The sequence below is a fragment of the Carassius carassius genome, chromosome 28, assembly GCF_963082965.1.
Source record: "Carassius carassius chromosome 28, fCarCar2.1, whole genome shotgun sequence".
Classification (NCBI taxonomy): Eukaryota; Metazoa; Chordata; class Actinopteri; order Cypriniformes; family Cyprinidae; genus Carassius; species Carassius carassius.
The window spans coordinates 25,511,127-25,526,344 of record NC_081782.1 but is presented as its reverse complement, the minus strand read 5'-3'; the positions used below and the strand labels follow the sequence as shown (position 1 = coordinate 25,526,344).

At 36.6% G+C, this 15,218-nt stretch overlaps 1 protein-coding gene across 1 annotated transcript in view; it reads right to left on the bottom strand.

Moving 5' to 3' along the window:
* arrb1 (arrestin, beta 1) overlaps nucleotides 1-14,703 on the bottom strand; it is a 41,991-nt gene extending 27,288 nt beyond the window's left edge. Inside the window, exon 1 of the mRNA XM_059514913.1 lies at nucleotides 14,228-14,703. Within this exon, the coding sequence (XP_059370896.1) occupies nucleotides 14,228-14,247 (20 nt within the window). The 5' untranslated portion in view covers nucleotides 14,248-14,703. The remainder of the gene's footprint in view (nucleotides 1-14,227) is intronic.
* Between the last annotated feature and the right edge of the window lie 515 nt (nucleotides 14,704-15,218).

Sequence of the window (15,218 nt, the reverse complement as noted above, 5' to 3'; positions counted from 1 at the left end):
TTAATCTAATTACAAATCTTCTCCACTAGATGTCACCCTCTTATGTGCCTTGTGCCATGTTACTAACGAACCCGTCATTCATTCATTCAGTGCTTAAAGCAGTGGTTCTCAACCCGCGGCTTGTCACGAATTCAAATGCGGCCCAACATATGCTGAACACACACACACACACACACACACAAAACTTTTGCAATTCACTTGAAGTTCAAGCAAATAGAAACACCATATAGTACGCAGCAATCATCCTTAATTGAAGAAATGTGGCAAAACATATCTGGAGAGAACCTCATATTATTAAATTCGAAAGTGCTTTCCATATTTGGATCAACAGGCTACATTTGTGAACGCACATTTTCTGCAATGTCACGCGTCAAAGTCATGCTCCCGTGCGCGTCTTACTCCATCGGAGAATGTGTGCCGAGGCTCTGAGCAGACGACCGCGCGGACAGATGCGCGTGGTCAGTAGTCTTCAAGAGCACAATTGCACATGTTCAGGCAGTGTGAAGAAGCTCATTGCCAATCGAACCTGTGCAGTCTGTCAATAAAGAATATAAAGACAGTGATGTGCAATGATTCTGGGCAATTATTTGTTCACATGTTTGTTGCAGAGGTAAAGGTATGTTGTTAGCCGTTTGGCTAATATTGTAAGAGCTCTGGCATATCAATTAAGTAAATTCATTTATTGTAGCTGGAATTTCATCTGCTTTGCGGTGGTGTGTAAGGCTGCCATTATTCCCGGCTGGGTTTGAGTTCATTCATCTTCAAATAAACTGTTGAGAATTGTGCTGTGAGCAACTGTATAACTTGTGTCTCCTGATGACCAAAATCTGGTATGTATAATTTAACTCTTTCTTAATGAGTGAATTTGACAAATTAATGAATCACTGTTTTTAGCAGGACTATCTTTGGGAGCATTCCGTCCTGTTGGGGGTTGGGGCAATCACTTCCTTCATAAAACAGGATTACAACGACGCTGCTGTTTTGCTGTGTGTTTGTGTTAATTTGTCCTTCCCATTCTTGGCTGTAGCTGCTCCAACTAACTCCACACTGCATGTGTTGGGCTGGGTGCTTCGGCCTGCCCTCCCATCCTAGAATTACCAGCTTTGTATAAGCGTGTTTGTATGGTTTCTTTGGTTTTGGAGTTTGTCTGTTCCCTTTTATATTGTTTGTTTTGTTTATTGTATTGGTTTCTTTATTGATTTGTTTCTTGCTTCATTTGATTTGGCTTATTTTGTAATTTCCTTTTATAAACCCTATGTTTGTGTATCTTTTTATTTAGTGACAATTGATTTCCAGCTGAATCTTGTTCATATGTAATTTAAGAATGCCATATGTCTCCAATCAGGCTCTGGTATAACTTTGTTTGCATTTTGATTAATTGTTTTCTCTTGTGTTTTAGGCTTCTGAGCAGGGAGGCTAGTTCTAGTACCCTGGTGGTGGCGTTTGGAGCACAAAGTGTGGATTGCCGTGTGTGTGATCACTTATCTCACTGTGTGTGTGTGTGCGTGGGTCAAGAATAATCACTCTACGGCTGGCCTACCCTGCTACAGTTAAGCCTTAGTCATTCTAGTTATGTATGTGGTGTACTGAGTTGTAGTTGTTTAACCCATTGAGTTCTATCTTAGTCTGGTCGTTTTAAAGTGTCTTATCTGATGAACTTAATAAACATTTTGTATTATGATGCCCATGTCTCTGCCCTCCATGGTAACGAACCTGTGTCCGTGTTTAGTTCCCCTTACTTGAAAGGGGTGGCGTAGTCAGCATTAAATTAATTCTTGTTTATTATTCATTGTGCCATTTACTCCTCTGTGGCCACGCTACAATATTATCAGGTTGGTTTGTATTGATGACGTAATGTGCATGCGGCCCGGCCCGGGAGACTTGTACTTGGACCATAATGCGACCCGCTGGAAAAAAAAAGGTTGAGAACCACTGGCTTAAAGGGTTTCAGGTGCTTTGTCGACCTTGATGCCACCTTCAGATAAAAAGTCAGAGGTATGGAAGCATTTTAGATTTCGTAAGCAAGACGACGACGATAGTGTTGTGGACCGTTCACTGTTCTTTTTTATACATATAGTATTTGTATTAAATCTATATTCATTGACTTGAATCGAGAATCGAGTATAGAAAAAAAGATCTTAAGATCTTTGCCCGAACCCGAAGGGACCCGATCGGACTTCATTTCGATTCGGGCTTCATTTATATAATTTTACACGGGCTCCGGCTTGTGCGGTAAATGAGCGATCATGTGATGTGTTTCGATTAGCGCGAGAAAGATGCGAAAATGTATGCGGAGTAGTTGAAACAGAGGCTTGCCTCTGACGATTACGTTTTGGTAGCACCAGCAACTAAAGCAAAGTCTGAGGTTTGGAAAAGTTTTGACCTTGTTTGTAATGGGAATCCTCGAATAATGAGCCAGAGGGTTATATTGCTGGACGCACCATCAGTGAGCGCAGGAACGCGCTGAAGACATCTACAGTGGATTCAATCATTTTCCTCCACAAAAACACTTAGGCCTTACCTAATCTTGGTGAGAAAATGTTTTTCAAATAATAACTAAATATTAATTGAGTCTTAAATGCATAATGTAGACAGAGTAGGCTATATAAGCTAATGTTGGCATTATTATTTTATTATGTCAGCTGCTATGGCGAAGCAAATCCGGCAGAGCCTTTATCTTAATTTTGTTATTGCCAAATACCCATCTTAATTTAGATTTTATCTTAATTCAATTTTTTTAAGAAAGACTTGTTTTTATTGGTGCGTTGGCCTATTTATATGCTAAATGAGCCTATGCTATTTATAGAGTGCTGAGATATTACGATTTTACAGAGGACTTATTTTATTTTTTTGTTCAAACTTCCAAGTGGCCTATTACGTTAGTCATGTATAAATTATGTTAAAACATGTATAAATGACTCATTCCTGACAAAAGGCAAAAGAGCTGTGCGTGCATACATTTGAATAATGTCGGCTTTTAAATGGGTTCGGGCTTTTAAAAAGCTGTCAATCAAAATGTCCTTGTCGGGCTCGGGTCCTGTCGGGCTTAACTTTTAAGGCCCGATTGCAGCTCTAATAGAAAATCGAATCGAAATCGAATCGATTTGAGAGCTTGTGAATTGAAATCGAATGGATCTGGAACATCTGAATCGATACCCAGCCCTAGTATACAGGCATTGTGCTAACTTCTTCAATATAAAGTATCTAAAGCCAGTTTGAAATTTATATCATTTAATGTTTCTGCTGAACAGAGCAGATGCAGACCCACATAGCAACATTGTGTCGGCCCAGATCCGGCCCACATCTGGCATCCGTGGAAAGATGATCTGGCCCACATGCAGCGTGGAATGATGGCACTTGGAAGGACCGCTCCTGTTTGCCAGAATTGAGCCACAAGCAGGCCATAGCAATGCCACATATCAGCCAGAGTAAAGAAATTAACCAGAACTGGACCTTATCTGAGCCACAAAATCTATGTATATTAAATAACCTAACCCTAACCCTAACACTGCAGGTGAGGACATAGACCCCTTATCTTAGGCCCGTCGCTAACGATTAATTTGGTAACAGAGTTTCGGTTGATTTTTCTGATAATTAATCAGATAATTATCATTTATTTTTAAGGTAGTAAAAATAGGGTTAATCAAACAATAGCCTTTAAAATTACCTAAAATACATATATAATAGCAATACTTAGTTCAAATAAAGTATCAAATGCAAGTAGCAATATGGTTCTGTTGAACAAAACTTAATGTAATATAAACAATATAATGTACATTACGCATTATATAAAAAAACCTACAGAGGGCACCAATGGCCCAACGATCATTTTACATGTCACTGTGCAATCTAATCCTTCTTTGGCTAAACCACAATCAATTCAAATGTCCACTTAATCTTTGATTTTTGTCGATTTCTTTACGACAAATGCTACAGCAATTGTAAATCTTTGAATTTGGAAATCTAAGGTTGGCATTTTTTCCATTACGTTCAGCCGTTTCACATAAATAATCTGTTCAGCTTTTCCCCCATTGGCGGAGTGAATTATATGAGGGTTCATGATCAGGCCTTTCGATGCCCGGCCTTCTCAGTTTTCACATTAGCCCACTGGATTGACTACTAGGAAATTCTTGGGTAAAAACACATTTTAATCGATCTGTCACCTCCTCATAACTCCCTTTTTTCAAGCATAAACACCCTGCTTCCTCTTGATAAATCTTCTCAGTAGTAGGACATTGATCATACAATCAATATGATAAAATCATGGGCCTTAGCCTCCACTTTCAAAGCTTTGCCTCTCCATCCAGATTCATGGCACTTATTTGGAGTATGATGGCTAAAATAATTATATTTTGTCATACGCTTAACTTTTGGATGCAAAGTAGCACCAAGATTTTCTGATGTGTTATCAGAAGCAGCTTACTGGATTTGTCAAACAATTATGCAAAATAATTTGTAGCATATACTCTTCTAGACAATTCAAATTGTTTGTTTGTGAGTATTGAACTCCCGTTGGATGCTGAGAGTGCCTTCCGGTTGCACAACCTTGGCTTGTCCATCCGTCTACTGGTGAGGCTTACCCGTCTGATGCCGGGATTACTTAACTTCCTTCGGATGCTGCGAAAGCCTCCCAGTCAGGAAAACTATGGCTTTTCTGTCCATCTCCTAGTGAGGCTTACACGTCCGATGCTGTGAGTGTTGAACTTCCATTGGATGCTGTGAGCCCCTCTTTGCTGCACAACTTTCATCCCATCTGATGCTGTGAGTTGCTCCCATTGAAGCTACGTGGTTCTTCCCAATCAGTTGATTCGAGCCTCGTCCACACTGTGGCTCACCCATCCCGCGCTGTGAGCTGCTCCCAACAAGAACCGGTGTGAGCCCTACTAATCCCTCCCAAATCACGCTGCTCCTCGTCTGTCATCTAGTGGGGCCCATCTTCCCAGCGCTGCAAGCTGCTCCTGTTGGAGGTAGTACGGTCCACTGTTCCGACAGCCCAAACCTTTAAATTTTCAGCGCTCTTTTTGGGAGGGGGGTATTCATTAGACGGCTGTCCTTTTTCTCTGTTGCTTTTTTGGGGTACTCTGGGTTTTCAGGCCAAAATTAGCCCTTAGACTAATTTCTCTTCACTTAGAAAGCATGCCAAATACGCATAACCTGTACTGTTTATTATATGTGAGCTTGTGAATTTGCAGGTAAAAAATGTATAAATAAATAAATAAAGACAAATCTAAGAAAAAGAAGGGAATGATGTCCGGGTGCAGACAGATTACATGTCCTGGCTCCCACTGAACTTTCCCTTACCTTTGTCATGCTCTCTCATTGGCTGTAGGTCCTTGCCGATGTCATTTCAAGACAAAATACATTTCACTTGCATGACTTCAAGTTGCTGACAGGTCAAGATTTGCCTGCCATTTCCACAAAACTGTCAGCAGTGAAAATCGGGGCTAAAATCATGCAGTGATTAGCATTGTATTTGGTGATGTGAGGCTTGCATACTGCTGCTCAGCCACTGCAACTAATTCCATTAAGCTTCCTCTGCACAGTTTTTGTGTGGATATATATGGCAGGGGAAATTTCAAACTCTTTAGCTACTGTATGGAATCAGCAAACGCTTTGTGGCTTCGATTTGCTGCTGTCACTAAACACTTTTAATTACCAATAGTATCACTTACAGTTGACTGTGGAATATCTAGCAGGAATGAAATTCCATGAAATAACTTACTGTAATGGGGGCATCCTGTTATATTACCACATTTGAGTTTACTGAGCTCTTCAGAATGACCCATTTTTTCACAAATATTTGTTAATACAGATCGTATGGCTAGGTGCTTAGTTTTTTACACCTGTGGCAATGGGTCTAATTAAAACAGCTGAATTCAATAATTAACAGGTGTGTCCCAACATACTAAATCAGCATATTAAAATTATTTCTGAAAGATTATTTGACACTGAAGACTGGAGTAATTGGCTCCTGAAAATTCAGCTGATTCTTTAGCTGCTATGAGTAACAAGAAGAAAAACTATGTGCAGTAAACTGTAAAACTATTTGTGCTACAAACCAGTGATTTAAATAATAAATTGATTTAATAACAAATATCATTTTGCAATATCAAGTAGCATACATAATAGTTTTTGTGTGAATAACACCTGAAAGCCTCAAACATTCAAGCTACACATGACCACACATTAAAAATAAGTTGGATAGCTAAAGTCAGGGTCTTGTTATGACATACCAAGCCTGCAAAAAAGTGCATAGGTAATTTAATTTAGAGACAAATTGTTACTATTAACTCAGCTTAGTAGCATGCATATTTCTAGCATATATGCTGTTAATTAGTACTTTTAAAGCATTTATTAATGCCCTATTCTGCATGAACATATTTTAGATCCCTTAATCTTACCTCAAATACTTTACTGATCAGGGAATTTGGAGTTTATTGAGGCAAAGGTCATAGTTAATAGTTAGGAAATAGTGAGAATTGCTAGCCTAATATAGAGATTTCTTTGCTCTTGCTTCCCAGATAGCAACATATAAATAGACACATGATGGAATGATGATCTGGCCCACATTTAAAGTAAAATGATGGCACTTGGACAGACCACTCCTGTTTGCCAGATCTGGGCAAAAAGCAAGCCATAGCAATGCCACATATCAGCCAAGAGCAAAGAAATAAACCACACTGGACCTTTTCTGAGCAAAAAAAAATTCATATATTATTTATAGGGTCCTCTCAGCTTGTCTAAGTTTGTTACCAAGCAAAATCACTGAAGAAAAGAAGAGAACAGGAAAAAAAGAGACAAACAGAAACTCAAGAACTACAGCTGATTTAAGCCACAGCCCTAGATGAATTCATATGAAGATTAAATACAGTAAATCTCTGAAAGTCTCAGCAGAGGAGGATTAAACAGCATCACCAGCTTCACATATTACTAACCAGACTGGTTTTATTTCTGTTAGAGGTCTACAGATTTTGTTATTGAGAATTAAAAGGTGTTTAAATCTAACATTTGTTTCATTCGAAGTCACCATAATGGTGATTGGTGTTTTCATTAATTGTGCTCATAACTCTTATTACAATTAGTTTGTCTTCACTGGCTGTTGTGCTCATCAAACACATTTATAGTAACAAATAAGACAAAATGAGATCAGGCATGAGATGAGGATACTGTCCAACTTTGTTATACCAAAGCTTTGACAGCCAGTCTAGCCTGAACCTAGTTTAATAGGGTGTCGGTTCAAAAGTAAAAGAAGGCTAAACATTAGAACATTTAACTCGCTATTTCAGCTAGTTAAAACTGAAACATTTAAAGAGCAGAAATAGAATTAATTTTTTTCATGACATGATTCGTTTGCAGTGTCTGGTTCTAACGGTCAAAGAAGTGACATATAGGGACAGTGGTGACTCCATATATCTTTTGTTAATGGGTGCATGGGTCTTCCATTTGTACATTATATGTGATTAACTCTTATAACTTATAACTCTTCTGGTTTCGTCTGGTATTTTTTGCTGTCTTTTAGAAGCTTTTTCTATATCTTTAATACAGATGACCTGCAAAACAAACCATGGAAGATTGTTGGTTAAGCTTGTTAAGAAGTCCTGTGTTGGTCCTATTAGTAGAGTATTAATCTCATTGAATCAAAAATATATCAGTTCAACTCCTAGAGTGGATTGTATTTTTCACAACTAGTTCCACTCTAGGAGTTGAACTGATATATTTTTGATTCAATGAGATTAATACTCTACTAATAGGACCAACACAGGACTTCTTAACAAGCTTAACCAACAATCTTCCATGGTTTGTTTTGCAGGTCATCTGTATTAAAGATATACACCTGTATTAACTATGATAAACATATTGTCTGCCCAGATCCAGCCCAGATGCGGAATGATGATTTGGCTCACATGTAGAGTGGCATGATGGCACTTGGGCGGACTGTTGATGTTTGCTAGATTAGGCCATCACAGAAGAAAAGAAGACAACTGAAAAAATAGACAAACAAAAACTCAAGAACTACAACTGACTTAATCTACAGCCTTAAATGAATCCAGCTGAAGATAAAATACATAAAATCTCTGAGACCATTATTTAAATCACATCGAGCATTGGCTTAAAGTTCAGTCTCAAGCTTTATGTTTATCTGCTAAATGCATTCCACATTTCCACTGTGTCTAAGAACAGGTTAAATCTGTGTTCAACTGCATCCTCTTTATCCCAGGCTCCAGTCCCTAGCATCTGAAGACACAGGATGTGCAGCACAGGAACAAAGAGCATGGGTGGGATCGAGGCAGGTGGGGGTTGACTGTGGAGGAAGCGGAAAGGATAGATGACAGGCCCTCTCTGTTTAGCACGCTAAGCATGACCGCCATGCTTGCTTCTGTTGGTCTTACGCATGCAAGTCCTCATTCTCCTGACTATATGGACATCAGTATCCATGCTCACAAGGGGAGAAGTGTAGAAAACACTTGCACACTACCCTAAAAATCAGTGATGTATTAGTACCTGAAAGTCATACTCAAGTAAAAGTACAGATATCTCACCAAAAAATGACTTTGGTAGAAGTTTATGTCACCATTTAGAATATTACTTGAGTAGTATTAGAAGTAGTATAAAAGTATTAAAGTCTGTGAAATGTATTGCACTTAAGTACGAAAAAAATATTTAAAAAAAAAAAAAATTATACGTACATAAGTATTGAAAGTAAAATTTGCATTTGACCACGTTAATGAGTGAATAACTAAATCATTTATTCAACAGATTTGTTAAAAAAAAAATGTATTCATTCAGTAAATAAACACCGATCCATCGCTCAGAGACGCGAGACTCTTTTTGTGATATAGATTAAGTTAACTAGGCCTACATGAAATTATATAAATATCAAAAGCATACAGAAGCATTTTTTGCCGTCTACAATTTAGAATTCCTGGAATATTGAGTTTTAATAGACTAATAAATCAATGTGCGTTCACTATCTGTGTGAGTTGGTGATATAGTCTACTTGATAACGTCAGATTGCATATCATTACAACAACACTTACCAAATTATCGCAGCCGATGCTGTATCTATCGCACACCCCTGACTCGACTTGAGTGGAAAATTATTGTACTTAGGGGAAATTTATCAGAGTTTAGAGTATAAGTGTTAGCGTTTAGTGGAGTAAAAGTAAAAGTTGACTGAAATATAAAAACTCAAGTAAAGTACAGATACTCCCAAAAAATACTTAAGTACTGTAAATAAGTATTTTTAATTCGTTACATTAGACCACTGCTAAAAATACAGACTGACCATGGTCCATGATAAAACAGACAGGAATGTTTCAGGTCTACAGCACAGCAAGAAGCTGTCTCACACTGTTTGGCACTTTGCACTGCCTCCCTTGTCTTGACCTTCTCGACTGTAACCGACAGTGAAAATTGTACAACGATGTAACAATATTGAAAAACTGAGAAAAACAAAGGTAGGACGTACTGATTATTTATAGGTGTTTTTCTCTTGAGCTGTTGCTAAACTGTGTAATCACTAATGATGGGCTGGCTGTGTTAGTTATCCGTTCATGCTCTTCCCGAAATTTGTTTATGAAACATCACTTAATTCCAAAATCGATTTCTATTTTTTTTTTTTATTAAACTTATTTAATTAATTAAAAAAAGTAATTTTTAAGTGTCTCTCACATTTTATTTGCATCCCCATTGCTGCATAAGTTTTCCACCATTGCAGAAACAATAAAATAAAATTAACAAAATAAAGTTACTGAAATATTCCTTAAAATGGTGACATCTAAAAACAACACTGAACCCTTTCAACATTATGGTGGACAGACAGATAAATAATTCCATTGCATTTTAGCAAATTTTACACAGATTGCTGTATTGTTCCCTATATGTTTGTCTTATCAAGATATTACTAGTAAATTATAATTAAAACAATTTTCTACATTTTAAATATTTGACTACATTTACACATCATGTTAAATATACAATTTTAACCTTATGATAACTGATAGACAGTACAGTTAATTACTAAAAGGCAGTTTTAACATTTCAATTTCAAATATTAATTACACCATACATTACCATTGTAATATAAATAAATAAAATTTTGCTTGTGACCAACATGAAACACATCTGAATTCTAGAAGCAAGATAAAGACAAAGTGTACATGTGTATATATGTTTGTGTTTTGCTGCATCAGCTGAGAGAAAAGCGCACAGACCACAAACTTGATGTTTCCTGGGGTATGACAAATCTAATGGCTTCCTCATTTCATGCAGGTCAATAGGTCAATAGAATATATCCAGCAATTTGTCAAATTTGATAATAAATTTGTGTCAGTCATTCTGATGTGTCTTAAGACTGTTCACAGCCAGATTGTCATTTCCTGTCTGATACTGTTGTGGGACAAAATACTGCACACAAATTTATTACTGACTGAACTGAGGGGTTGGAATGCAGCTTTATGTACAACTGGTACAATATAGCAGTCAAAAATTACACAAACAAAAGCATTATAGGTTAAAAGACATGCCGTCTATTATTGTATTCTATATAAATTTAATTTGTTTACAGCTGCCTCTTAACGTATCATGCACAACGTTTTCTAAACTGTTATTCAAGTGGTCATATGCATCCAGGGAGATTCAGATTGGCAGGAGAATTCAAAAGGTGCTGAAGAGCTCAGCAAAAGTCACACAAAGATGCTAAAGAAGCATAAAAATCATTCAAAATGAACAATGGATCACAAAGACTACTTAGATAATAAGTGTGGGCAGCACAAATAGGATGTCCATCCTGAAAACACTGTATAGTAGATACTAGTAGATAGTAGAACAGATCAACTGTAGGCTTCTGAACTATAAAGCACTTTAAGTAACAATAAACCATTAAAGGCTATAAAGATTTCAACTTGCTTACTGCACCGGAAACTCAGAAATCAACTCTGAATCTTAAAAAGCGCATCAGTGCTGATAACCTGATACCATCGTAAATTAGATTAAGTGGGGAAAATGAATTTTTATCTTGCAAAAAACACTTAAGCATGAGTTGCAGATACTGTAAAACTTTATCACACCAAAACTTCAACTGCCGGTCAGGCCTGAGGCCTTGTTTAATAGAGTGTCCGCTGATCATTCAGGTCCATTAATTTTCAGTGGGTTGTATGTTTCTGAAATGTTTAAAGAGCAGAAGTAGAATTGATTCTTTCATGACATTATTTATTTGCAGTGTCTGGTTCTAACGGTCAAAGAAGTGACATATAGGGACAGTGGTGACTCCATATATCTTTTGTTAATGGGTGCTATATGTGATTAACTCTTATTTTCTTTCTTTTTCTTTCTTCTCAGTTTTAATGTAAGGACTCTACATAATATTTAAAAAATAAAATAAAATGGAGCGACTGTGTCATTCATTTAAAGTGCATTATACAAATAATATACATCTATGGATATAATTCATCCAATAATTTATTAAGTAATTGAAATAGCAAGTTAATTTTGTATAAAATACTATACATTAAATATAAAATATATTCAATTTTGTAAAAGCCAAAAATTTATAATAAAATAAAATTACATTGACCTATATTAAGTAACATTTTGGCTTATATATATATATGTATATATATATAAAATACTACACATTTATAACGTATTAAGTGTATGTGGTTTTTAAAATGATTTTTTCAAAGAAATATAAATGAAGATGTAAGGTTTCAACCAAGCAATAAATCTCATCTGAATAAAATAAAATAAATTGGCTTTAACAAATTTGATTTGATTTATTTTTTAATTACTATTTATTTTTTTCTAATATTAACTAATTAAACTTTAACTGAAAGTATTACCAGAATGTCTTAATTAATAATGTTGTTTTAGTTAAATCTTATAAAGACGCAGTATAAACAGAAATAATAACAGAGAAAAGTCATTTTAATGAATATATGCAAGGTAACACGACCACGTAAAGCAATAGAAGATGCACTTCTTGCAAAGTTTGTCATGAGCAGATTCAGATGGCTCGTCAGCAGATCTTTCACTGATAATCTAAAGCATAGTGCACACAAAACTGGCTGTGCTTTCTCAAAATGCCAAGCACCAATCTGTTGGGGTTTAGTTTACAGGTATTTAACGTAATAACTAAGAATTCCTAATCTGTTAAAATAAGCACTTGCTAGAAAGGACTAATCACTGTCATTTACAACTGTTGCGAGATTCACACATTGCATCTTTGGAAGACGTTTAAGAATTGTTAGCAAGTAAACAAGAACAGCTGTTCCACTGTATCACATTACTGCACCGATCTGATACCTTATCATATCAGTCAGATATGTTCCTTTTTTCGGGTCAAGTATCAGTCTGATGGGACTGATCCAAAACGATTCTGTGCATTATGGTGTTACTGTCAAAAAAGGACAAAAAAAGGGAAAATAGTAAATTTATACAGTGTAAAATAATGAAAAATAAAAAAACCTAAAACATAAATTAAGCATGAAGGTTCACCTGGCATAAGCAGATAATAAGAAAACAGAAAACAAACAAGATCATATGAATTCATACAAATTGGCCACCAAATCACCAGTTACGAATTTCCATGAAATTGTGTTAGTCACGTCATTATTTATTCAGCGCTCAAGCAATATGTTGAGGTCAGTTACGACAGTCAGCACAGTAAAACTCTCTACAAGATGTTCCTAAGTTCCCATTCTCTTTATCATAAAGGCCCATGCTTTTGTTTAAAAAGATTGTGTTTTGCTGGAGTTTATTGGTGATTCTGAATGGTCAAATACTCACAATCAGATGTCTGTTAGATGAGAGAACTGGAGTAGCGAGCGAAATGAAATTTTCATTATGCGGCTTTCATTCCATGCGACTCTGAGTGACTATGCTTTAAATTGTGAATCATCATGTGCACAGAATATGCTATTGTGACATTCTGCTTTGGAGAATTTCATATTGTTGCAGTCAAAGATAAATAATCTTTGGCCTATTTGTTATAACATGTCTTTTTGTCTAATTTAAAAAAGTAAAATTAAAAAAATCTACACAGTACTTTCCATAGAAGTTCTTATAGCGTATATATATATATATATATATATATATATATATATATATATATATATATATATATATACACACACACACATGTATATATATATATGTAGCAATCACTATAAAAAATGCAATGTTGTAGTATAAAGATATAAAACAAAATGTCAGAATGTTCATTTACTGTAAGTGGGTGATTACTGACCAGAATAAACAGTAATGTTTAATAACTTCATGCTGACAGTCAATCTCTTTCACTGACTTGAAAGTTGAGAGGTTTGAGGGGCTCAAAAGTATTTCTTACCTTATTAATGTGCACTGGCCAAGAGTTTGGACGTACAGTAACTATAGCTCAATGATTAAATACAGAGTGGCTCTTTAAGAATGGGTGCCCCATTGGGGACCCAAGGGTTATACACGCTTTAAAATTCCAATTCCAACATATATATATAATTCCAAAAAATAATAAAATAAAATAATCATCTTTCTTGTTGTAAAGAATATTTTAAATCTGATCAACTTTTTCCCACCTTTCTGCGTGATGAAAAGTTTCCATGGATGTTAAAGGTTCTTCAAGGTGCCAGTAAAAAAGGCATGTAAGTGATTTTGAAGAGTGAGTTGTTATTATAAAGCAGGACTGGTTCGCAGTCTTGCCGAGAGTTTTGAATGTCCTGTTAAATGTGCTCTTGTGTGAAATGTCAAATATCAATGGAAATGCCGCTATGCCAAAACAGTGTGATGCCTTCACCGCCCTCTAAAGCCTTCATCAAATGAAGAACAGATGAAACATATGGGATACACTTATGCAATGGTTTCTGATGGCTTGACAGACAGGAAGGGATAAAAAAAAATGCAACTATCCATAAAGCTAATGGTCCATTTAGCACAGCAAATATGCTTATTCCAGCCTCAAATCCAGCTGAGTCCCAGTCCCACTCTCTACATGCACTTTCCTGACCTGGGTTTTCAACTGAACACAGCTTAATATGATTTAAAAGGTTAACTCATCATAACTGGTGTTAAAGAGCTCAGAGATCTCACCCTAAACTTGCGCCGAGAATGGATAAATGTGAACAGCAATGCAATACTGACTGCGTTGAGCCACTGTTATGTTAAATGACAAGCTATAGAATAAAAGAAAGATGTCCTCCTGTAGCAGCGAATCCTTCTGCAACACACGGCTTACCTTGTGCCTTTATCACCCATCGTAAGGATCAGCGTGCGACAGAAACTCTTCTGCTGTGGGAAGAAGATGAGAGGGGCTGCCGAGAAAAGAGAGGGAGATGGAGCCAAGGGGAAAAAAGAAAGATGAAGAGAATTTACTAGGCTGCGTTAGAGAGACACTGTCACTTAAGCAGCTCTCCTCACGGTTTGAACGCTTTCCAGGTGAATCCAATTACAGAAGCATCTCCACTCCAGACAAACGGAAAGAACACAAGCAGAAGCCGGCGATTCCTGGTTGCTTTCCTGAGCTGCTCTGCTTTAGGAGTCCTTCAGGTGGGAATGTAGGAACAGTAGACGCTGTTTGGAAAATCCTAACGCTTAAGAAGCTTCTGTTTGATATCCACACTATCTAGCAGAGCTCATCCGCTGTGTTTTCCTCTCCTCGTCTCTCTCTCTCTCTCTCGCTATCTCCCTTCCTCTCTGGATGTGTGCGCGGGATGATGATATTCTCCAACGCTGGGCAGATTTCTCAGCTCGCCGTCACTGTGCAGAGGCTGTGAGTGAGATGAGCGATGACATCGGTTAAAGTGGTGTCACGTTACAGTCCTAAACTCCCAAAGCAATAAATCAATACCGACTAGGATAAAGCAAATCAATCAGCCATCATGTGGGTTTAAAATGGTTTTATTAATTTTAAAAGCATCCCTGAAATTTGAGTGTTTTTATCATATATCAAATAAATAAATCAAATAAGATTCTAAAATCTAAACATCAAGATGATGCTGAAATTAAAACCCAGACAAAATATGACATGACAGCAAAGCATCATTACTTCAGACCATAATGACAAAAGTGTAAAACTCTAAAATACATTAATTCTCAAACGAATGCTAAACCGTGTCATATTGGCACTTTCCATAAATAGAATACACTTTGGTGTCCCATGACTTCATTATGCACAGATTCCACAAAGTTTTTAACCTAACAATGAACCCATAATGAAAAGCAGTTAG